This window comes from Gorilla gorilla, chromosome 12, assembly GCF_029281585.2.
Source record: "Gorilla gorilla gorilla isolate KB3781 chromosome 12, NHGRI_mGorGor1-v2.1_pri, whole genome shotgun sequence".
Taxonomy (NCBI): Eukaryota; Metazoa; Chordata; class Mammalia; order Primates; family Hominidae; genus Gorilla; species Gorilla gorilla.
In genome coordinates, this window is record NC_073236.2 from 110,678,861 (window position 1) to 110,703,001 (window position 24,141).

The window sequence follows — 24,141 nt, forward strand, 5'->3', positions numbered from 1 at the left end:
GTGTGAGGCGCTCCACTAGATGCCTGAGGGTAGTACTTGTACTACCCTCAGTAAACGCCACAACAACCTGTGTTGTCTTCATTCCCAGCCACACTGGAGGATCAGAGATCGAGGGCCCCTGTCGCAGTTTCCCAGGGTGGGTGGAGAATCCAGACTACCTGATTGCAGGGCTCACTCTACAAGGCAAGCAGAGGGGTGTGCCAGGGATTCCGGAGGGAAAAAATGGAACATTAGCTAGGAGGAATGAGATGTCCAAAAGGGAGAACTGATTTTCCCAGAGAAGAACTGGGAATAAAACTTGAGTCTGGCCTCTTGCTGGTTTTTTTCTCTCCTCCTGATGCTTCAGAACTGTGACTTCTCAGAAAACCTCGATGGCTCTCAGTAAGAGAACGGCTCTCATAGAGAATGAAGTCCACTCCTTGCAGTGCCTTCAAGGCCTCTAGCCATGATCACACTGTTCCGTTTAATTCTCTCTACCCACCTAATTTACGCTCCCTCCAGCCCCATCTCACCACATAGGACCTTTCCCATTCTTTCTTGGATCTCTTCATCCCACAGGATCGAAACAGGTCCTGGACAATCTCTCTGTCCTGATAGACTTCTGGGCCAAAGAGACCCTTGTGCTTTTCCCACACGCACCCCACTCACCCACTTCCCTCTGGGCTCATGCCACTCTCTGCTCTTGGAATGACATAACTTTGCCCCACTCTCTGTGAAAAAAACAAAAACAAACAAACAAACAAAAAACTCCCTATCCTTCAAGGCTCAACTAAAAGCCGCCTCCTACAAGCAGTCCTCACAGCAATAAAACCTTGCTCTCTCTCTCCCAGTTTCTCCTAGCATTTTCTGTCTAAGCTATCCTTGTGGTCCTTCCCTAACACTGCCCAGAGTGACAGTTATTGGTATATTTTTCTGCCTCAACTCAACTGTAAGTTTTTTGAGAGAGAATCAGATCCTGTTTTTAAGCATAGAAGTTCTGTCTGCTGCAAAGTGGAGAACTCTGGTTTGGCCACAAACCTAACGTGCTTTTTGTTTCTACAGACAAACCAGTTAATCCAGAAAGTCTGCATTGGAGAGAACAATGTGATAGAAGAAGAAATCCGTGTGAACAGAAGCGTGCATGAGTGGGCAGGAGGCGGAGGAGGAGGGGGTGGAGCCACCTACGTATTTAAGGTATGGTGTGTGCTGCCCGATTTCCACCAGGTTCCTGTGCATCTGCGATGTCAGAGCCTCATGACAGCCCTGGGATAGAAACACCTCAGATGCTCTTATCCCCGTGTAAAGATGAGCAGGGCCAGGTACAGTGGCTCATTCCTGTCATCCTAGTATTTTGGGAGGCCAAGGCAGGAGGATCGCTTGAGGTCAGGAATTCATGATCAGCTTGGGCAACATAGCAAAACGTTGTCTCTACCAAAAAAAATTTAAAAATTAGCCAGTTTTGGTGGCTTGCACCTGTAGTCCTAGCTACTTGGGAGGCTGAGGCAGGAGGATCGTTTGAACCCAGGAGTTGAAGGCTACAATGAGCTGTCATCACGCCATTGAACTTCAGCTTGAGCAATAGAGCAAGACCCTGTCTCTAAAACCAATAAAAGAATTAAAAAATAAAGATGAGCAGACTGAGATCCAGAGAGATATAGAGTCTGTCTGTCCAGGAAAGGGTAGACCCTTCTCTTACTGATACATCAGCCCAATTTCACCATGCACAGCCTTTGCCATCCTACTTTCAGAGAGTCCCACTGTGCCCTCCTGGACCAGCTCTCTGTCCTAAGGTGGACTTTTCTGACATCATCACAGCCAGGCCAGAAACTGAAGACAGAGGCCACCTGCTAGGTCCTCCCACAGGACTGTGATGCTGAGGGCTTAATCTTGAATCTTTGGGGGTCAGAGCCAGAGACCCCTAAGAATGCGGGAGAGAGAGCATAGAGAGACCTGCTTCTAATCACCAGCATCCAGACCTCTGAGGCCAGTCTAAGGAGCTTCAGGAAAGGGGCTAGAGGAAGTAGAGGAAGCAGCCTCTAAGATCAACCCCCACCTCCTAGTATATATATTTTACTCTTGGTATATAGGTCTTGCTTCTCTGGTTGAACCCTGACTGATAGAGAAGCTGGCGGAGCCAATGGGCTATTGTAACAAGGGTTCAGAGCCTGCAAACCACTTCAGACCACTGAGAGGTCACCAGGTCACCCCAAAACAGCAAACCCTCAGTCAGGTTGAATTTACCAGAGCTTGGGGGCTCCAGGGGGAAGCACAGCTCAGTTTCTCAATGTCTGAATGTCTCCCCTGGTCAGATGAAGGATGGAGTGCCGGTGCCCCTGATCATTGCAGCCGGAGGTGGCGGCAGGGCCTACGGGGCCAAGACAGACACGTTCCACCCAGAGAGACTGGAGAATAACTCCTCGGTTCTAGGGCTAAACGGCAATTCCGGAGCCGCAGGTAAAGCGCTGCAAGCGTGCCCTCTCTCAGAACCTCTCCCAGGCCTTCAGCTGGGCCCCGATGCCATCGCATGCCTGAGGGCATCTTAGTCACTGGCACCTGGGATGCTAGGAGCTCTGAATATTGGTACCGACATCCAGGGAGGGAGGGCAGGCAGCACCCTGGGAGCCCTGCAGGCCGTCTTGCTGACCTGGAGCTTGGACTTGTAGAAGGTCACTGAGAAAGTGAGGCAGGGAGCAGCCGTCAATCAGCCAGCTGGCCCTCCCTGGGTTTTACCAACATGCAATTGTTAAGAGCCTCCCCCTGAGATTCCTTCTCGCTCCAGGGGCAGATGGTCCCCCCAGTTAGGATGTGAGCAGGTGAAAAAAGTCTGGGCAATGTCAGGCCTCCTAGACCCCCATGGTACAGACTTCCAGGCCCTGAGCTGCCAGACCCAAGCATATCCCCACTGGAAAATCTCCTTCTTGACTCTCCACGGCTGAGCTCTCTTCCCTCATTAGTGGGAGCCAAAAGCACAGAAATGCGAGACAAGCAGAGAAGAGAGTGTCAATTCCCCAATTCCTCTAAAGTCAGCCACCCCTAAAGACAGAAAATGCAATTCCTTTCTGTATTTTCTTTTCCACACAATCAGACTGTGGGAGGATCTTAGAAGGCATTTAAGATTTGGGATTAATTAAAACAAATGTGCAAACTGTCTCTCAATTGAGAGATGGCTAGAAATAGAAGAGTAGAAACAGTCATGGGTCCACCCTGAGGTTCTCCAGTGACGTTTGCAGTACCGAGGCCCAGCACCCGAGAAACCCTGAAGCACCTCTGCCTCTGTTGCACATGTGCTGTCAAAACAACCTGCAGGTTTCCAGGCAGATACCATTCCTGTTTTACAGGAGAGCCAATGGGCTCACCAAGGCATGATGACTTTTTTTTTCTCAACATGGCCGAGCTGTTTAGTGATGGAGACTTTTTTTTTTTTTTTTTTTTTTGAGACGGAGTCTCACTCTGTCACCAGGCTGGAGTGCAGTGGCATGGTCTCGGCTCACTGCCACCTCTGACTCGCAGGTTCAAGCGATTCTCCTGCCTCAGCCTCCCGAGTAGCTGGGATTACAGGCACACGCCACCACACCCAGCTAATTTTTGTATTTTTAGTAGAGACGTGGTTTCTCCATGTTGGCCAGGCTGGTCTCAATCTCCTGACCTCAGGTGACCCACCTGCCTCGGCCTCCCAAAGTGCTGGGATTACAGGCGTGAGCCACCACGCCTGGCCAGACTCAATTCGTATTTTTAAAACACCGTTGTTCCGATTTTGATATGGGTTATTTTCCTTTCCACACATTTGCTCGAAGGCTGCAGGATGGGTATGGGGTCAGAAACCTCCTCAGCTAGGGGCTGAGCAGGATGAAAGCACAGCGCATGGTCTCCGCCCATCTCGTTCTGATTTATTTATTACGCACTTGCTCACAGCTGTGCACAAACACCAGCGCCAACTTCTGGCCCCTAACGCGCCTAAGGGGCCTTCTCTCTGCCACATGACAACAGCCTTGACAGGCCCACACCCTCCCCTGAGAGCAGAAGGGAGGACAGCGAAACAAACCCAAGCTCAACACCCATCCCTGCAGGTTTCATGGCTAACAAAGTCCCCCCAGCTTGCCTGATGGCCTCGCCTCAGCTCTGCTTGTCCCCATTCTAGATTCAAGCTTGTTCCTGACCTCAGCTTCATTTTCAAAACCTGGCTTCCTCTTTCTAGCAAGACAGTCATCCCACCTACAGGTCCCTCTGGGTCCCAAGGAATCTCGGCCACAAGTGCTTCCAGAAACCCTGCCAGGCCGGTTCACCCGTAGGGTTCCGGCAGACACACACACTGCTCTTTCTGCCTTCCACCATCAATTTCCAGGTCCCCAGCATGCACCATCTGCTGTAGCAGAAAGGGTTTTAGGGTTTTTAGAATACCTCCACCCTTTCCTATCCATCAGTTCTGCGTTCGTGGGATTCAACCAACCACAGATCAAAAATACTCAAAAAAAAAAAAAAAAAAGGATGATTGTGTCTTTACTGAACATGTACAGACTTATTCCCTAAACAATACAATAACTATTACATAGGATTTACCCTGTATTGGGTATTATATGTAATCTAGAGATGATTTTTTTATAGGAGAATGTGCAAATACTATGCCACTTTATATAAAGGGACATTTATTTTGGTGTAATGGAGGGATCCTGGAACCTCCACAGATACTGAGGGACAACTGTAGATGTCTGTTCAAATGTCCTATGGAACAGCAGGCATAGGGGATATCCTAGAATCTCAAAGGTTAGCAGAAGAGATTTCTTGTGGTCAACCCATGCCTACATTCAACCTCAGCTCTGTAGATAGCTTCCTTTGCAAGAGCCCAAAGCAGCCCCAGGCATTGGGAAGCACAGCCCTGAGGCTGCCTTTGTTGCCAGGGTATCGTCCACCGACCAGGGCTTCTGCTCCTGACCTTGGAGCAGTTCCTGAGCGCCTGGCCCTGGAGAACCTCTAAGCAGGCTGAGCCGAGGTGTGAGGCTGTCTGCACGCGTGCGTTCTGCCTCTCGAGCCCCTGACACTCCCCACCCCTGGCAGTTTGTGGAGCATTTCGTACACTCACTGTCTCCTTTGAGCTGAGCATCAACCCCTTCAGGTGGGTCTTATTATCCCCCAGCCACAGGTGAGGAAACACGGGCTCAGAACGGGGCGTTCTTCCCCAGGGTTTCACAGACAGCAATGAGCTCTCTGGTCAGCCTAGTCCAGGATTCCTGCAAGGAACTTTAGTGCAAGGTTTTGACATGTGGCTGCTCAAAGACTGGTGAGTCCCTTTTCTTGTTAGGACGGGAGGCAGTTAATGAAACGAAGGTCCAGTGCTAGGGGGCTTGGCTGACATGAAGAGAAGATAGAGGAACGAGTTTGGTCGCCATGCTGCCTGTCTGCCCACCTCCCCCCATCCTTAACCAAGCACAGCCCCTGCTTTTGAGCCAGAGAGTACTGGCAGGAAGCAGGGGTACAAGGCACGCTCTCATCTGGGTGTACTCAGCTGTGGCCAAACAGGTCTCCTAGGGCAAGCAGCCTGCTGGTTTTCCTAGTGTGGATCTGAAGCCCCCAGGCCCCACTGAAGATGGGCCCCGGGAGCTGGAGCTGGTGCGGGTGCCCTCCAAGGCATCCTGCATCCTGCTTCTCTGGCCAGCATCCTCACGCAGGTTCCCTATCTCTTCCCGCAGGTGGTGGAGGTGGCTGGAATGATAACACTTCCTTGCTCTGGGCCGGAAAATCTTTGCAGGAGGGTGCCACCGGAGGACATTCCTGCCCCCAGGCCATGAAGAAGTGGGGGTGGGAGACAAGAGGGGGTTTCGGAGGGGGTGGAGGGGGGTGCTCCTCAGGTGGAGGAGGCGGAGGATATATAGGTAAAGATGATTTGTGTTCAAGGTGTCACTCCCTCCCCGCTTAGTCCTAGGCTCCTCACCTCCCTGCCCTGCCCCGCCCTCCCCTGCCCTCCCCTGGCCTGCCCAAGTGTGGACTGTGATGTGACTGCACGCCTCCCTCTTGACCTGCCTGGACCAGCCAGAGGCAGGGTGCTGGCTTTCGAGCCAGCATCCTGCCTCCAGGCTTCCTCAGCAACAGCATCAAGATCCCATGTGATTCTTGATCTCCCCCAAAGTCTATGATAAAGAGGCTTTGGCTTTCCAGACTAGTCTCTGAGTCACCCATAAGGACTCCCCCAGCCTCCCTTGGATGGCCTGGCCAAGCCAGCTCCTGAAGGGGCTGGTTTGTGGTTTCATGGACTCCTTACTCCTGCTCCCTACCCCAGCCCACCAGCTTCCTGAAAGGCGCCGCTGTGCCTGCTGATGGGAGCTATTCCCGAGGGCAACTGCAGGCAGGCTTAGCCCAGCCCTTCAGCAAGCAGCTGCCCATTGACCCCAGCTGCCTCGTCTGGGCTTCAGAGCACAGTCAGCACAGCCTTCTGAAGCTGAGAGGCTGGGAGACAATGGCTCCCCACTCCCCACAGATTAGGACGAATGCATGCATGCTCTGTGGTGTTCATGTCTGTGTTTTGCTTTGACGCTGTGTGTAAGATGCTTGTGTTAACCACATGCTCTTCTTTTCCAAGCCGGGTGGGTGGGAGGAGCCCGAGGGGGGAGCCCAAAGATAGCCCAGCCCCAGATGAAAGGAGGGACGGGAGCCTCAGGGCACAGGGGCTCATCTCCCGCAATCCGCACAGCCCGCCACACCCCAACCCTGACCCAATGGGGCTGGAGAGCAACTCTTCAGTGCTACCATCCTGACCAGTCCTGGGAGAGGCACCATGGGCATATCCCAGCCTGGAAAGACTAGAACTTTTTGGACTCTTGCTCACATTAACCACTTCTTAGTGGGCCCCCGGCAGAGTGGGAGCTGGCCTGGACCTGAGGGGAAATTAGCCACACACCCAGCATCTACTGAGCCAAATCCCACATGCAGCCTCTGTGCCCTGAGCCTCCCTTCCCTCTCCGCATCCCTGCCCCTGAGGTCCCCAGTGACCCCCTAACTTTGGCCAGAGCTGCATGCCCCACTGACGTGTATGTGTGTTAAGATTTTGGCACCTACCCCCCATGTTAAACTCTGCTCTGGTTTGCTACTCAGGCGGCAATGCAGCCTCAAACAATGACCCCGAAATGGATGGGGAAGATGGGGTTTCCTTCATCAGTCCACTGGGCATCCTGTACACCCCAGCTTTAAAAGGTAGCCTCTCTGCCAGGCAGCAGAACAAACTTGCTTAGGTCAGTCCTCCCACCAAGCTAAAACCTCAGAGTCTCTGACCTGTATCCAGAATACAGAGGCACAATTATGGGTCCCTGGCAGGCAAGCTTCCTATGGCGCAGGTCACCACATTTTCTAGAAGTCAGGATGTGTGCTTTAATATGAATGCAGAGGCAGAATCCTAGGAAATGTGACAGTAATAGCCCAATACCTGCACCAGCCAACCTAAAGATCATGTGTGTGGGCTTCTCTCCACCACTGACTCAAAAGCAAACATCCATAGACACCCATGCCCGCTGCCTCCGCTGCACTCTCTATATGCACAGGAAGATTCTTCTATACATTTGTGCTTCCAGTGGCTATGGGACCTAGGAACAGGGACCAGAGCACCCACAGTGACCACCTGGAGACTTAGTACTGAGGCTGGGAGTGGGGAGGCAGGCTCGGCCCAAGACTGACACTCCCTCCTTGTCACTAGTGATGGAAGGCCACGGGGAAGTGAATATTAAGCATTATCTAAACTGCAGTCACTGTGAGGTAGATGAATGTCACATGGACCCTGAAAGCCACAAGGTCATCTGCTTCTGTGACCACGGGACGGTGCTGGCTGAGGATGGCGTCTCCTGCATTGGTAAGGGGGCAGGGCCAGGGGAGGCAGAGGGGCCCATAGCCTGAGATTTGGCCCATGACCACAAATGGTTTCTGGGTTCCAGGACACCCTGGATTCGGTTTTGTAAACTTTCTGTCCCTCCCCTACCTGCCACAGCTCGAGTGCTCTGACCACTGTGTGAAAGGTGGGTCATGGCTCCTGAAGGAGTCTTAGAAATCCTCTACTATAGAATAAGCCCTCTACCACCCCCACCGAGGGGCCATCCTGCCTCCACTTAAACATGCCCAGTGACAGGGATCTTACTGCTCCTAAGGTGCTCTGTTCCCTTGGGCAGTTTCAGAGCTGGGGACCTGTTGCCTTAACCTTCCTCTCCTAGGTTTCCTTACAGCAGCAGCTGTGCACGTGCAGTGTTTGAAGACAGTGCTCCCATTCTCCTCCTCTTTTTTTTTTTTTGAGGTGGAGTTTCACTGTTGTTGCCCAGGCTGGAATGCAATGGTGTGGTCTCGGCTCACTGCAACCTCCACTTCCCAGGTTCAAACGATTCTTCTGCCTCAGCCTCCTGAGTAGCTGGGACTACAGGCGCCCACCACCATGCCAGGCTAATTTTCATATTTTCAGTAGAGACAGGGTTTCACCTTTTGGCCAGGCTGGTCTCAAACTCCTGACCTCAGGTGATTCACCCGCCTCGGCCTCCCAAAGTGCTGGGATTATAGGCGTGAGCCACCGCACCTGGCCCCATGCTCCTCCTTTAACTCTTCTTCAGATTAAATAACCCATTTGTTTGCAGTAGTTCATACAAGATGCAGTTTTGCGTCTCTTCCCCCACCCCACCAGTGTCCCTCTTCTGCATGTGTTCCACTGTCGATGTCCCTTTTGAAATGTAGTGTCCAGTACCAAGCACGATACCTCCGTGTGGTCTGGCCAGCAGAGGGCACAGGACCCCTCCCCGCTCTGAGCCCAGTGCCTCAGGGCCACAAGGAAGTCACTTAGCCTCAGAGGGTGTTACTTACAGTGCACCCTGTTGTTTGGTCACCTGCGGCCCCCACATCTCTTCCAGATCCACTTTCGTTTCACCTTCCATCCTCACCCTATAGTTGTGCAGCTCATGTTTTGAACCAACGTCCCGCCACTGATATTCATCCCTGTTAAATTTCCCTCCACCCAAAAGCTACTGCTAAAAGCCTATAAAATCAGGATAAGTCTGGTCCTTCTCATGGTCCCCTGAAAAGAAAAGTGTGACAAGGTCTCCAGCGATGGGAAGGAGCAAGTAGTTTTTATCTCAGCGGGGGAGGTTATTTCTGACTTGGGACCAACTCAAAGGATATCTGGTGTGGTTGTCAATACCCCACTGAGACCTGTCTTCCAGTGTCACCCACCCCGGAGCCACACCTGCCACTCTCGCTGATCCTCTCTGTGGTGACCTCTGCCCTCGTGGCCGCCCTGGTCCTGGCTTTCTCCGGCATCATGATTGGTGAGTGCACAGAGCCCCAGGGACTCCCAAGGGGGCAGGAAGGCAGGACTGAATAGTGTCTCAGGCTGTGCCACAGGTGCCAAGGTGTCACTTCATTATGCTAGTCCCTGGAATTGGGTGGGGTGGTGATTAGGGCAGCCCAGGCCAAGCCAAAACGGAAGCTCCCAACCTTCCCCCCACCAGAGCAGCTGCAGTTCCCTGAGGGGCCCCTGATTCTGCACCTCAGCCCCGTGTGTATCCTCCTGGCTGATCAGGGGGTGGGGAGCTCTCTTCAGTGTCCATCACGATGGTGAAAGCTCGCCCCCACCCCAGACGTCACTTCTAGCTCCCACAAGCTTCCACCAGCACAGCTCCTGTTTGGCTCCCACCCTATGTAATGCACTAGCCCACTCTTCCCCAAACCAGCCCTCCACCACCCTCCAGGCAGAGAGATGGGAAAATCGGTTTCTGAATATATTTCTGTTCAGCCTGTGAGCCCAGGTGAGCTGACCTGCAGGTCACAGAGAACTCAGTGTGGTGCCAACCAGCTCTTACTGCTGGCAGAGACATGCCCAGGACAGATGGGCAGAGGCTTGAAAAGGGCAGAGGGAAAGGCTCCTGAGAGCCCTCGCAGGCCAGGCCCCTACAGGCGAAGGGATCTGCCGGTAGAAGGGAGATGGCAGCACACACTGTGTCCCCATATGGTGCCATCCCTCAAAGGGACAAGATAATAGGAGCTAACACTTGTTGCATGGTTACTACATGCTCGTCAATTTACACATTTCAATTCATTCGATCCTCAGGTAACCCTAATCTGATCATGGTCGGTCCATTGCATAGAGGAGGGAACTGAGCACATAGCGGGTGACTAATTTGCCCTGGCCCATGTGTGGGGGGGCTGGGCTTTACACACAGAATCTACCCACTGAATCACAATTTTGTTCTGGCTTCCATGGAGTTTGCCTTCCAGAACATCCTCACATGTAGGAGTGATAATGGTCACTCACATTGGTAGAGCTCTTTAGAATTTTCAAAACCATTTTATGTTGGTGAATTCATTTCAATGACAACCCTAGAGGGTGGGGAGTGGGAGCGGTTAGGGAAACAGGGCAGGAGTTACCATCCCTGCTTACAGAAAGGGAAACTGCAGTCCAAAGAGGTCCTGTAACCTGGTCCTCATGGCTCAGCTTGTACGTAACGAGGCGGAATTAGAGCACAGATCCCCAGACACCAATTTAGAGATCTTTTCATGATGTGGCTCTTCTCCAACTCTGTGGCTTGGCAGTTCTCCAACTATAGGAAACACAATTGACCAAGATCCCAGCTGCACCCTCAAATCCACTGCTGTGATTGCACTGAAGCGGCCCTACCCAATGGCTAAGCACAACAGAAATACAAAGGCAGGCCAATTCCTGGGAGTCATGGGACTCCTCTGATGACTGACTTTGGCTCCATAACCCCTTAGGGCCTTGCTGAAACTTCCTTAGGCTGCATGGCACCCAGGGTGCTTCCACCCAACCTTCCCTCCCTCCCTCATTCACATGGGGTCATACTTGCAACACAGTCTGCTGGTTCACCCAGCCTTCCCTGGCTCCCTCCCCATTTCCTCTCATGGGCATTTCTTCTAATAAAATCTGCAGACCATCTTGGGTCTAATCCCATCTCCAGTCTGCTTCTTGGAGGACCCAGACTAACATGACTCTGCCCTGTATAATACAAATAATTCTTTTCCATATATGTGATTTTTAGCTTTACATTTACTTTAAATCATGCTTCAATTAAAGACACACCTTCTTTAATCATTTTGTTAGTATTTCTAAGTATGATGGAAAGGTTCAGAGCTCAGGGGAGGATATGGAGATCCAGGGAGGCTTCCTGTAGGAAGTGGCCTGTGTAGTGCTTCAAGGGCCAGGCTGCCAGGCCATGTTGCAGCTGACCACCCATCTGCAGTGTACCGCCGGAAGCACCAGGAGCTGCAAGCCATGCAGATGGAGCTGCAGAGCCCTGAGTACAAGCTGAGCAAGCTCCGCACTTCGACCATCATGACCGACTACAACCCCAACTACTGCTTTGCTGGCAAGACCTCCTCCATCAGCGACCTGAAGGAGGTGCCACGGAAAAACATCACCCTCATTCGGTGAGCGCCCTGCTGCCATCCTGGGAGGAGAGGGGGTGCAGTCTAGGGGCTGAATGTTATCACAGCACCACAGACTCCTCTAACCACAAAAGGCCAGCAGAGCCCTCCCTATGGGCGCCCCCAGCCCTCCTAGGAGGACAAGCCTTGACATTCAGGGCCATGTATGTTGGCTTACATTAACTCCCATATGTTTATGGAGTTTATACAATAAGAGGAGAACCAGGGCTCTCCTCAAAATTCATTCAGGTGTGCTCTCTCCAAGTCTTCCTGGCCCGCCTTCCCTCCAGGGGAGCAGGGGGGCCTCTGAGCATCTAGAGCAACTGTGCCTTCCTCTGTCACTGGCAATGCTCCCCAGCCAATACCCACCGGTGATCTGTCTCTCCCCAAGGAGCATGAGCCTCCCCCAGGGAAAACCCATGGCTTATGCACCCCTGTGTCCCTGGCAAATATCAGAGACTCAATAACTACTGATTGAATGAATAAACATTTGACCATTGTCATGAGTCCCTGGTTGGAATCCTTCTTACCAGTTTTCAGGTGAAGAACTGGAAGCCCGAGATTGCATAGCAAAGCCATGTTGAGGGTGTTACTCCTGAGTGTGTATGTTACCCCCTTCCTCTCGTGTTTGTCCACTAAATGTGACGCCCAGGCTCAGGACCCCCAGCTGCCTCATTATTGTGGCCTGTTTGACTCTGTCTCCTCTTGTCTTCTCCTTTGCACAGGGGTCTGGGCCATGGCGCCTTTGGGGAGGTGTACGAAGGCCAGGTGTCCGGAATGCCCAATGACCCAAGCCCCCTGCAAGTGGCTGTGAAGGTAAGAAGTGGCTCACTCTTGAGCCTGCCCTTGGCTTGCGGACTCTGTAGGCTGCGGTTCTCAGCTCACAGCCGCCTCGTCCTCCCCACCCTCCCCTTCTCTGCCCAGACGCTGCCTGAAGTGTGCTCTGAACAGGACGAACTGGATTTCCTCATGGAAGCCCTGATCATCAGGTAAAGCCACAGAGAGACACCCTCACCCCAACTCCCCACTGCCCCCAAAGAACCTGGAGAGGTTTCTAACAGATCGATATCTCCAAGGGACATGGTGTTGTCCCCAGCATGTCCCCTTTTCTCCAGTAGGAGACTCCCAAACATTCTAGACACTTCTTACCAGAATGGAACAACCCTTGATGGTTGTTTCAGAAACAAAGTCTGTGTGGCCTAATAATCCCACCAATGTCACTGTCTGCAACCAGTATTCCTGCTGTTATCCACTGGTTCTTCTTCCCTCACTTTTTCTTCAGAAACGGAGCATGCTAGACTTTAACAGTACAAGATATAATCTCCCTCCAAGACCCTTCACCAATCCCAGTAATTGTGCTTCTAATATGATGGGAGGCCACCCCATCCTAGGCTTCCATCAGCAGGGCTGAGTCTCAGCTGGCTGCACCTTTTGACTTGAGGCTCCAAGATCTGGATTTAAGCTGAGAGTCTCAGTGCCTATGGCTCCTGAGGGCATCTGCTGTGACAGCAGATCCCCTCAAGGAGGGGGCAGATGTTTGACCTCAAGATCAGGTGGGGGCTCATGGCCCCCTGTCACACTGGGAAGACTCTGAACGTCCTGACTGGTGGGGGCAGACTGGGATGTCCCCTTGGTGGAAGTGGCAGGGGTAACAAGGCCAGGCAGTGTGAGTGATATGGCTGTGAGGTCTGGAACCACAGGAGGACACACAAAATAACATTTATTTTCTGATGATACATATAATTCCTGATTATGAATAAAACTTGGCAAGTATGAGATTATATTGAAGAAGACCCATATCACTTAATCTCACTACTTGGTGGTAACTAACCATTATATGTTGGTGTCTAATCACCCAGTCTTTCAACACTTTGGGGGCTGTGTGTGTACATGTGTGTATGCACACACATGCATGTTGGCCCATGTGGAATTCCTAGGCCCTACTGCCCTGTGTGTCCTAGTGTCCTAAAGGGATCATGTTAACAAGAAAACCCAAGTCTTGGTCCCTCCCATGAGGAATCCACGGGAAACTGATAGACTCGTGAGGCCATCCCCTTTTGCTGGCTCTGTTTCACACGCTGTCACTTGGCAAGTCTCACCCAGTCTCTCTTAGAAGCAGTTGTTTTGCTTCACCTTCTGCCTGAGGCCTTCCTGGGAGAAATCAACCATGAATTCTAGCACCCAGTCCACGCACCAGTATCTGAGAAAGACACTCTCCTGCCCCCTGAGACACTTCCTCACCCAAGTGCCTGAGCAACATCCTCACAGCTCCAGTCACTCTCCTGCAAATGGAACTCCTGTGGAGCCTGTTGTGGTTCTTCCCACTGGCTCACCAGCAAGATTCTGGGTTTAGGCTCAGCCCGGGACCCCTGCTGCCCATGTTTACAGAATGCCTTTATACATTGTAGCTGCTGAAAATGTAACTTTGTATCCTGTTCCTCCCAGTTTAAGATGTGCCCAGACTCAGCTCAGTTAATTTTGGTTACATCCCTCTCTGCTCTGCAGCAAATTCAACCACCAGAACATCGTTCGCTGCATCGGGGTAAGCCTGCAAGCCCTGCCCCGGTTCATCCTGCTGGAGCTCATGGCCGGGGGAGACCTCAAGTCCTTCCTCCGAGAGACCCGCCCTCGCCCGGTGAGTGAGAACCAGTCTTTGCTGCAGTTGTTGTGCCAAGGACAGGAGCAAGGATGGAAGGAGCAAGAGTGGGCAGCGTGGGTAGCAAGTTCCTCGGTGGAACCCAGGGTGTCAACTTTAGGCTTGGATAGGGGGGTGACTGGCTAGAAGAGAATGGACAGAAGATAGAGGTAGATGATGGCTGAGCCCCATCCCCAAGGAGCTTGTGCAAGGCTCCTGCAATGCATTTGTATTAGTCCATTCTTGCATTTATATAAGAACTACCTGACACTGAGTAATTTACAAAGAAAAGAGATTTAAGTGGCTCATAGTTCTGCAGGCTGTACAGGAAGCATGGTTGGGGAGGCCTCAGGAAACTTACAATTATTGCAGAAGGTGAAGGGGAAGGAGGCACGTCTTACATGGCAGGAGCAGAAAGAAGGGAATGAAGGGGGAAGCGCTGTACACTTTTAAACAACCAGGTCTCATGAGAACTCACTATCATGAGAATAGCAAGGGGAAAATCCACCCATGGTCCAATCACCTCCCACCAGGCCCCTCCTCTAACACTAGGGATTACAATTCAACGTAAGATTTGGGCAGGGACACAAATCCAAACCATATCCGCATTCTATAGCCTGGATCCATTCTCATGGCCTGCTGACTCTGGAAAACCAAACTAGAGACAAACACAGAGGAGAACTTTCATGACAGCCATGTCGCTATCAAGCAACTGAGCTGGGCAGGTCACTCTACAGCTACTCATTCAGAGCCCACAGTCCTCATGTCTCAAGTAGGGATAATAATACCTGGACATTCCAACCGTGTATTTAGGAAGGTGCTACACACATCTTATGGTTAACAGAGCTTGGGAAGTGAAGATACCCAGGGTGGACCCAGGAATCCCAAGCTCCAGCTCCAACTTGGCCATTAGACACCCGTGTGGTTTAGGGCAGTCTTAAACCTTTGACCTGGGTATCCTCACAGGTGAGATCTGAGGACTGGACTAGAACATCTCAAAGGTGGTTCTAAATTATTAAACATAGCACCCTGGGCAGACCCAGAGCCCAGCTGCCCATGCTTGGGTCTGCAGGTCTTCAGCAGGCCCCGCGTACCAGGAACTGGAGCTGAGCAGGCCCCAAGGTTAGGATCCAGGCTTCCTCAATGAACCACTGTACTATGGGGATCACAAGGAAGACCTGCACAGTAAAAGCAGCGGCCACCCTCCCGCTCCCAGGAAAGCAGGGAAGACTGACAGCCAGTGGTTCCAGAAAGCCCAACCTGACCACACTGCTCAAAGGGACTCAAAGTGGTGATGGAAGCCCTGCAAGGTCATGGCTATTCTGATCTCCACCTTCAGTCAGGATCCATGTAAAATACCTTCACCTTAGCCACTGGGTGACCCATCTCAGTATCTAAGAAGAATACTGTCTTACCCCTTGAGAAGAGGAATTTGTGTGCACCTGAGCATACCTGGCAGGAGGACTGGGCAGGGAGCAGGGAGATAAAGACTACACCTGTCTCATAAGAGCCCTCATCAGCTGGTATCCCCCTCAGACCTTTCACATTTCTCAACACCACACTATGAACAGACAATGCAGGTCTCTCCCCAATTCTATGGATGAGAAAACGGTGGCCCAGAGAGATTATGGGACTTGCCATGGCCACACGGGAAGTGGAAGAGCTGGGACTAGAACTCAGGCCTTGTGACTCTTGATTCAGTGCCCTCTCCAACTTACTGCTTATCCAGTGGTCCCCTCTGGGAAGCTGTAAACTATCAAGATGGGGTTGTGTCCTTAAAGCCAACACTGCCAGGCATCCAGGCATCTCTGCCATGGTACAGGCATCGGATTCACTGGCTTTCCCACCACCACCTAGGAGGGCCTTTGGCCCTCATGCCCTGAGATTCTCAGCAGCACTGCTGTCAGTGGGGGACACGTGGCATCACACTTTGGGAAGAGGCACAGCCCTGGTTCTCCCACTGGACCTTCCTGAGGCTTAAGGAGAGAAAGTTGTATGCATGCAAAGGAGAGGGACTTTGCAAAGGGAGTCTGGGAGCCCAGCACTTGGCAAGTTCAAAGACTTCAGGGGCAGGAGTGAGGAGTGGTGTGTCTCTCTCTCTCCCCTCCCCCTTTCTCTCTCTCTCTCCCCCTCTCCCCCTTTCTCCTCTCTCCCCCTTTCTCTCTCTCCCCTTCTCTCTCCCTCTCCCCCTTTCTCTCTCCCTCTCTCAAAGACAAAGGCATCTCTCTCCTTTGATGATGAAAGATGATTCCAATATTATTACAAAGAACATAGTCCAGCAAGGAAAGACAGATCATTCTCTCTCTCTCACCACCCCCACCCCAGAGTGCCACCCTCGGAGTCAGAACAGAAGCCTGTCCCCAAGTTCTACCCTCTAACAGCAGGCACTACCTGAGGGACCCCCACAACGGGGAGGGGGTCTGTCCTTGGAAGAGCCACTTCTCAGGGCCAGAGTCCCACCCTCACCCAATCTGCTCTTTCAACCCCTGGCCCCGCTTTTCCTCTGTGTGGCTCTCGTTGCCAACCAGGCACACCCAGGCAGCACCCCAGTCATGGTCCTCCCCGCCTCCCATACACCCACCAGGCCCAGGTGAGCTGTCCTTCCTGGTATCCTTGGCTGATTTCAAATGTCCAATTGTGGCCCTTTAGAGCTACCAATGCAGATGTGTTTGTGGCAGCAGCTTCTCTGGGGCTTAGCTGGGCTTCCTGCATGGATTCTCGGGGCCACAAAATCCAACTTTGTAAGATGAGGATTCAGTGGACTGTGAGAAAGGAATGTGATTTCCAGCAGACAGACGGGACTAATATCAGTAAATCCTACACAGGATAAAGGAGGGTGAATCGGCCAAGGGACATTGAGGGATGGAGAAACATGTGCCGTGAAGAGAAAGTGGGCGGAGGTGTGCCTCCAGATTCTGAAACTCGGACTTCAGAGGCCTGAATTCCACCTGATTCACTTGTTGAATCACCCTGATACTCCTGATACTCCCAGGGGCTCCCTGATGACCTACTGTGTGCAGGAACCAGGCTTGAGGTGCAGAATCAGAGAAGGTCTCTGTCCTCACTTCCTGCCAGCTCTGTAGCTCAGTGGCTCCACAGACCTTAGATCAGGATCAAAGGCCCTTTGAGATGGGATAAAAGGCTCTGGCCTCAGACAACATCTGTGCAAACATGAAATGACAAAACGGATGTGCAGACGCGGTAGACAGAGTGGATGCCCAGGTCAGCCGTGCCTCTCGTGGAAACGAAATGCATGGGTACAGATGAAAAAATCACTTGGTCCCAGGGTGCACTGGCTGGCAATGCTCTGCGAGTCTAGATTCAGCATCGGGTTTGCCAATGTCCACAGCTCCTCCCACCCCACCCCACCCCACCCCACCCATGCACACAACCCCTCCCAGACACACACCACACACGCACAACACATGCTACACACAAAAAACACACACCACATGCATATATACAATACACATCACACGCACCACAGACATGCACAACACACAAAAAAACACAAACCACACGTACATAACACACACACTACAGACATAAAACATACATCTATGCAACACACACAAAACACACCACACATGTACACAACACATATGCTATACACACATACACACCACACACGCGCCCCCCCACACACAAACACACCACATAGACATATACCACTTACATACACTACACATACTTCACACACATATACCCCCCAGAGACACCACACAGATATATACCACATACACTCATGCACATACCACACACACATCACACATGCCACGCACACACCACACACACATCACACATGCCACACACACACCACACACATGCCCCCCACACAGACACACCATAAAGACATATACCACATACACTCACAAATCACACATGCCACGCACACATATACCACACCATACATACTGCACATACACCCCCCACACACACACCCCCCCACACATACACACCACACACACCTCACACATCCTACACAAACCACACACATATACACACCACAGACATACACCACACACATACACACCACATACACAAAACACACACACCATATGCACATATACACAATACACACGCACACCACAGACACGTACACACCAGACACCCCCCATAACCCACGCTTGCTGACTGTCTGCCCTGTGCACACTGATTAGTGGAGCAGTTAATCTGCTCTGAGCAGCCAAGGACAGGGGGCCATAACAGCCTAGCCCGTGAGTTAATGCCCAGAGAGATTTAGTCCCCACAGCGCTCCAGGCTCCTGGGGCTTCCGAGACATCTATGGCCCTCGCATCCTGAGTGATGGATGCTAAGACACAAAGAGACTGGTAGGAAGAGAATCTTCCTCAAGGCCCTAGCACAGCTAGGACCAGGGCCTCCTCTGGTAGGGACAGAGAGCATGCTCCTGAAGAGCAAAAAGATATTTCGCTCTTCCATCCTGCAAACCCACCATGGGGAGCACCTGCAGCAAGGCCCATGACCAAGGCCATGGGAAGAACAACTGGGTCCGAGGAAGTGCTGCACTCCAGCGGCAGATGGGGATAAAATCCTGATTCCAACTCTCTGCCGCAGGAGGGATGATGCAGGCATGGGTGCTGCTTGATGGGAATGATCAGAGTCTCTGCTGCCCGCCTGTGTGCAGAGGTACCCCTTCTGCCCCTAACGAGGCCTCTGGATAAGCCAAACACAGGAGCCATTTTCTGAGTCCCCCTGGTCTCCCGTGTGGAAACCCCTCAATACCTCGGGTCCTCTGATGAGGCACTGCCCGAGGCTGCTGGCGTGGGTGCTCCTGACAACCCAGGGAGACCGACAGTCCCACGCCACTGTCACAGATGAAACTGGCTCTGAGAGGCTGAGCAGCCAGCCCCAGACCACATGGCCTGGAAGAGGCCAGCAGGGTGGAGCCCGGGTCAGCTCGATGGGCCACTGAAGTGTGGTGTTTGCCGTTTGTGGGTGCTGTATTCTGCATTTGGTGTGCATTGGGCACTGTAGTCACATACGCTCCAACCCCCTTCAGGCACTCTCTCTTCCATTTTAACTCCTTGGATCCCAAGGAAGAGGGAGGATGCCTCTCCCAACCCAGATCCTTAAAGCCCATCTCCGGGCAGCTTTGGCTCCACGCTTATTAGCTGTGTGACCTGGGGTGAGTCACTTAGCCTCTCTGAGTCCTCAGGCTTCTCATCTTTAATATGGAGATCACCTTCTCTTCCCTACCTACCACGCAGCAGATCATGTGTGTGCTCTGGGGCATGTAAGGCACCGGTAGGGGAACTATCCACTCTCAGTTGTCTCCCCGAGAACTGAAGCACAGCCTAGAGAAGCAAGACTCTGTCTACCTCCTCCAGACCCAGGCCATTGCTCCAAGGAGTCCTGGGGAGGCCCTGATCTATGGCAGAGAAAACCTCCAGCAGGCTAAGCCTGCACCCAGACCCCACCCGGTTCCAGCGCTGCCGCCTGGCTGGATGACTTCCCTGTGGGCACCTCAGGACTAAAGAGCCCAGTCCTCAGCCCACCCTTCAAAAGAAGAGCAAAATAGGAGAGCTACAAGCATGAATTTCCTGCAGGGAGTTTGCCCAGGTGCTCAAGAGTCACCGGCTTAAACACCTTTCTTGGGGCGGCCCTAAAGGGGATGGATTTGACCCCCTACCTGCGTGCGCTTTCTTGGGGAGGTATGTGAATCATACTCCTCCAGGTAAATCCTGGCCTGCAACTATAATCAACCAATCAGCCACCCAACACTCACTGAACCCCCAGTGTGTGTCCAGCATTGTGCTGGGTGCTGTGGGAGGGTGAGATCCCTGTCTCTGGAACTTCAACACCGTGACTTGGGGAAATGGTGAAATCAACATGGAACAACACAGTGACTCGGACACTGCATGAGGCTGAGCTGCCGCACACGTCAGGGATTTAGGAATTAAAAGAGAGGCCAAGATGGGATGTCGCCTTCTGAAAAGGCTTCATTGTGCTCAGCAAGGCTGTCCAGGAAGCCAAGATGAGATGTCCCCAGAGGGGTAGGGAGGTGACATCTCCTTTTGAATGAAAGAGACCTCATGCAGAAAAGCTTGAGATAGCTCATAATTGCCCAGCATTTCCCAAAAGCTTTTCTTTTTCAATCAATTTTAGCGCTGGATCTGCTTGAAGAAAATTAGTTTTAAGAAATATTTTAAGACATTTAAATTGAGGATTTTTAAAACTCCCCTATTCCCCTGTGGTTTCCTCACAAACTTGTTTATAAATTGGGGGTATTCAAATGCTTATGAAGATTGGGGTGAGAGAATGTGCACAATAAATTACAAGGGAAAGAACACCTGCTCCAACCTAGCTTCCCGGAGTCTGGGTGTTCCGAGCCTTCGCTGCACGCTGGCATCATATTACCTGGGAAGACTTCAAATGTACAAATGCTATATCCACCCAGAGAGGTCTGGGTTGGGGCCCGGGCATCCAAATTCTTTCAAATGCCTCCAGGTGATTTCTAATGTGCAGCCAGGGCCAAGGCCCCTGGTGTAGCTGCATGTTCACCGTCTGCCTCCTTGTGAGCACTGGAAGCCAGCATTTCAGATTTCCCTCATCTCACTGACAAGCTCCTCGTCAGTGGCCCACTCTGTCTCCCCACAGAGCCAGCCCTCCTCCCTGGCCATGCTGGACCTCCTGCACGTGGCTCGGGACATTGCCTGCGGCTGTCAGTATTTGGAGGAAAACCACTTCATCCACCGGTGAGTCAAAGTGACTGTGCTCTTCCTGTCATCCTGTCGCTGTCTGTGTGCTTCCCCGCAGATCTCAAGGGCTCACATTTCCCCCTTCAGAGCAGAATACTAGGTCTCCCTCCAGAGCCATTTGGATGTAGGATGATTCAGCTTTGTTTTATTGTTTTTTTTTGTGAGAGACAGGGTCTCACTTTGTTGCCCAGGCTGGTCTTGAATTTCTGGGCTCAAGTAATCCTCCCACCTCAGCCTCCTGAAATGCTAGGATTTCAGGCATGAGCGATGTCTCCTGGCCCTTTCAGCTTTGTCTTTGAGATGGTAACTTATTCTATCAGGGATTCACTTGCCCCTTACATAAAACAAGTGTCATAAAATATCCTCGCCAGGGCTGGAGACCTATAAGTTATTCTTAACCTCCTGTGAGGACCCCTGCCTGTATCTTGAATGTTCAAGTCCTATATCACTTTAAGGCTTCCCCCTGCCATAGAAAACTGGGTTCCTTATGGGGAAGTTAAGGAATTGCATTTTTGACAATGGGTGGCTTATAGGCAAGGATGCTGTTTTAGTCATCTTTGTATAACTGGCATGGACACAATGTTTGTTGGATACATTAATTTTTTCTAAAATACTCTGAAATGAAGCATAATGATGATTTTCATTACTTCTATACTTAGTTTCTTCTATTATAATCATTCTTGTGTTTAAAAGCCGTATAGACTGGGACATCATGCTATGAACATCATATATCATGTATGTCTTTCCTTGTGAAAGTTGATGACTTTCTCAGCTGACAGCTTGAAATCAGAAAAGTAAAACAGATCATCAGGCTCTTTGCAAAGCTCTTCCTTAATGATTTGCCTCTAATGTAGTAAATAATAACCTGGTGAACTCACAATAATTTATTAACACATGTCTTCAAAGAGTTTAAGGCATGTTCATAATAATTAAAATATGTAAGTACAAAATAGGAAATGAGAGATGTTGTAAGAGCTTAGAAATAGAAAATTATCATGCCTATAATCCCAGCACTTTAGGAGGCCGAGGCGGGAGAATCACGTGAGGTTGGGAGTTCAAGACCAGCCTGACCAACATGGAGCAACCCCATGTCTACTAAAAATACAAAATTAGCCAGGCGTGGTGGGGGACACCTATAATCCCAGCTACTTGGGAGGCTGAGGCAGGAGAATCACTTGAACCCAGGAGGTGGAGGTTGCAGTGAGCTGAGATCGTGCCATTGCACTCCAGCCCGGGCAACAAGAGCGAAACTGCATCTCAAAGATAAAAAAGAAAAAAGAAAAAGAAATAGAAAATCATGCAAATATATAACAAGTTATGCTTTCTCCCTAATAAAAACGGGGAAAGGAGAGGTCAGGAAGTACACTTGCCTAAGTTCCAAAGTCACTCCTAACATGAGGCAATCAACTCTCAGAAGAGCTTATCCTCTTCCTGTCACTTCATCCTTTTAGCCTTCAGTTCTCCCTCCAGCTTCTAACCCTTTCCAACTTGCAGGTCATGCTGCTTCATAGAAATAATGGAAGCCAAAAAGGAGCTGGGCCTAGCTTCACCATCTGCTCCTTCTAAGAGTCTATCAGTTCTGTTCTTTTTTTTTAAGGTAGTTTTTCAGCCCTTTCCCCCACTCCCCAGTCCTGTTCTTGTCCTTTGCATTGTACCCAGAACTTTCCATAAATCTCAGCTCTGGGCTTTGCCATTCCATTGCTCAGTCGAGACAAAGCTGTGCTCCTTTTGAAGTCGTCCTTGGTTAGAGTCATCTTTCCATCTTTGTCCATGTGCTTTAAGCCTAGACTCCTATGAGAGCAACCTGTGTCACCTGGTGGCCAGATGTCTTCCTTCACTTAGCATTGGGATCTTTTCTACTTGTTTTTTGTTTTTTATCTCTCCCCACGTTGGTCACCTTAGCGTACAGATTCTCTGGCTGAGGGATCATTTCCATTTGTCCTCTGACCTTTTGACATCTCCTTTCCTACAGCCACAAGACATTTTGATGATACCCAATGCTCTGTTGTTATGATGTTAACAGGATTACATTCCCTCAAGACTCCTGTCAATTCCATATCTGGAAATAGTTACTGAAGGTTAGAATTAGATCCCAGAGTAATCACTTATTGCTCTTTTCTCCTTTTTAAGAAATTAAATTGTCAAACACCAAATCAAGAAGGTATCAGATGATCTGTTTTAAGCAAAAGAAAACTTCTGGCAGAAACTGTCCATCTCAATCAAATCTTTTCTTCTGGGGCAATTTGGTCATTTGTATGGAAAAAACGTCTTTTACATGTTCTAACTAACTAGCTAAGAGGTCTGTGGTACATACCCACAACAGAGTTGCCTCGAATTCTCTCTCTCCCTCCACCCTTTACCTGCTCTTAAGATTCATGGACTTCCACACATGTATACTTTTACGCTTTTGGAATTCAGGGTGGAACTTCCTCACCAGATCCACATGCTTCCTTTTTTTTAAAAAAATTGGATCTTTTTCCTTTGAACATGGTTTATTGCCATTTCATAAATGACGTGTCACTCTCCCAACTCTTGGTGTGTTCTATGTATTGCATTTACCTTCTTGCCATTAAATTCACGATCACTTTTTAAAACAACCATTCCATACACATCAGTGTAAAGACTTTTCTGGAGCCATAAATATTGTTCCTGGTCTACTTTGCTATATTTCTCTTGAGAATTAGTGGCTTTACAGCCAACTATTTTTCTTTCTTTTTGATGTCATATGTGTTATGCTTTTATGATTTTATGGGGGCATTTTATACACCACCTCAAAATTCAACTTAAACCTTCTGGATCAGGTCAGCAGCATTAACAACATGAATCTCCTACCTGAACCCATTATTCTTGTACCCTCAGTCATGATCCCCAATCAAGATCCTTTTTTTTAAATAGTATCCTAGTAGCCAGTTGATTCTCTAAGTCCTTTCTCAACCTAGGATCAGAACCATCATGAAACCAGTTGAACATGAAAACAGCAGCTGTGCTCCCTAAGTACATCTTGTTTTTTTCTGCACAGGACCTTATTATTATTAGAGACCCATCCCAGACTTCTTCTGGCTGTATCTTTCATTCCTACATGCATGACCAGAATGGTAAGCAGAGAGTAGAAGCTGATGAGTCTTGGACAGCGGTTGACCATGCCTCAGAGGCAGGCTACAGGAAAGCAGGTCATCTGTAGTCAACAGCAGAGATGACAACTTTATCACCTGAAAGAAGCGATTCTTCAGCCATGTAGCTTAGCAAGGGCTTTAGATAAAATCATGGACAAAAGAACCATAATGGCTTATTTTAAAAATAAATAAATAATAATAATAATAACTTTGGGAGGCCGAGGCAGGTGGATCACCTGAGGTCAGGAGTTCAAGACCAGCCTGGCCAACTTGGTGAAATTCTGTCTCTACTAAAAATACA

The 24,141-nt window shown here is 50.5% G+C and overlaps 1 protein-coding gene across 1 annotated transcript in view; it reads left to right on the forward strand.

Annotated features, from left to right (window-relative positions):
- Positions 1 to 24,141, forward strand: part of ALK (ALK receptor tyrosine kinase) — a 738,088-nt gene that overhangs the window by 694,576 nt on the left and 19,371 nt on the right. The window contains exons 14-24 of the mRNA XM_019021235.4: positions 1,042 to 1,173; positions 2,289 to 2,433; positions 5,664 to 5,846; positions 7,063 to 7,161; positions 7,658 to 7,810; positions 9,156 to 9,260; positions 11,190 to 11,376; positions 12,099 to 12,189; positions 12,298 to 12,362; positions 13,879 to 14,008; positions 20,627 to 20,724. Of these exons, the coding sequence (XP_018876780.4) occupies positions 1,042 to 1,173; positions 2,289 to 2,433; positions 5,664 to 5,846; positions 7,063 to 7,161; positions 7,658 to 7,810; positions 9,156 to 9,260; positions 11,190 to 11,376; positions 12,099 to 12,189; positions 12,298 to 12,362; positions 13,879 to 14,008; positions 20,627 to 20,724 (1,388 nt within the window). The remainder of the gene's footprint in view (positions 1 to 1,041; positions 1,174 to 2,288; positions 2,434 to 5,663; positions 5,847 to 7,062; positions 7,162 to 7,657; positions 7,811 to 9,155; positions 9,261 to 11,189; positions 11,377 to 12,098; positions 12,190 to 12,297; positions 12,363 to 13,878; positions 14,009 to 20,626; positions 20,725 to 24,141) is intronic.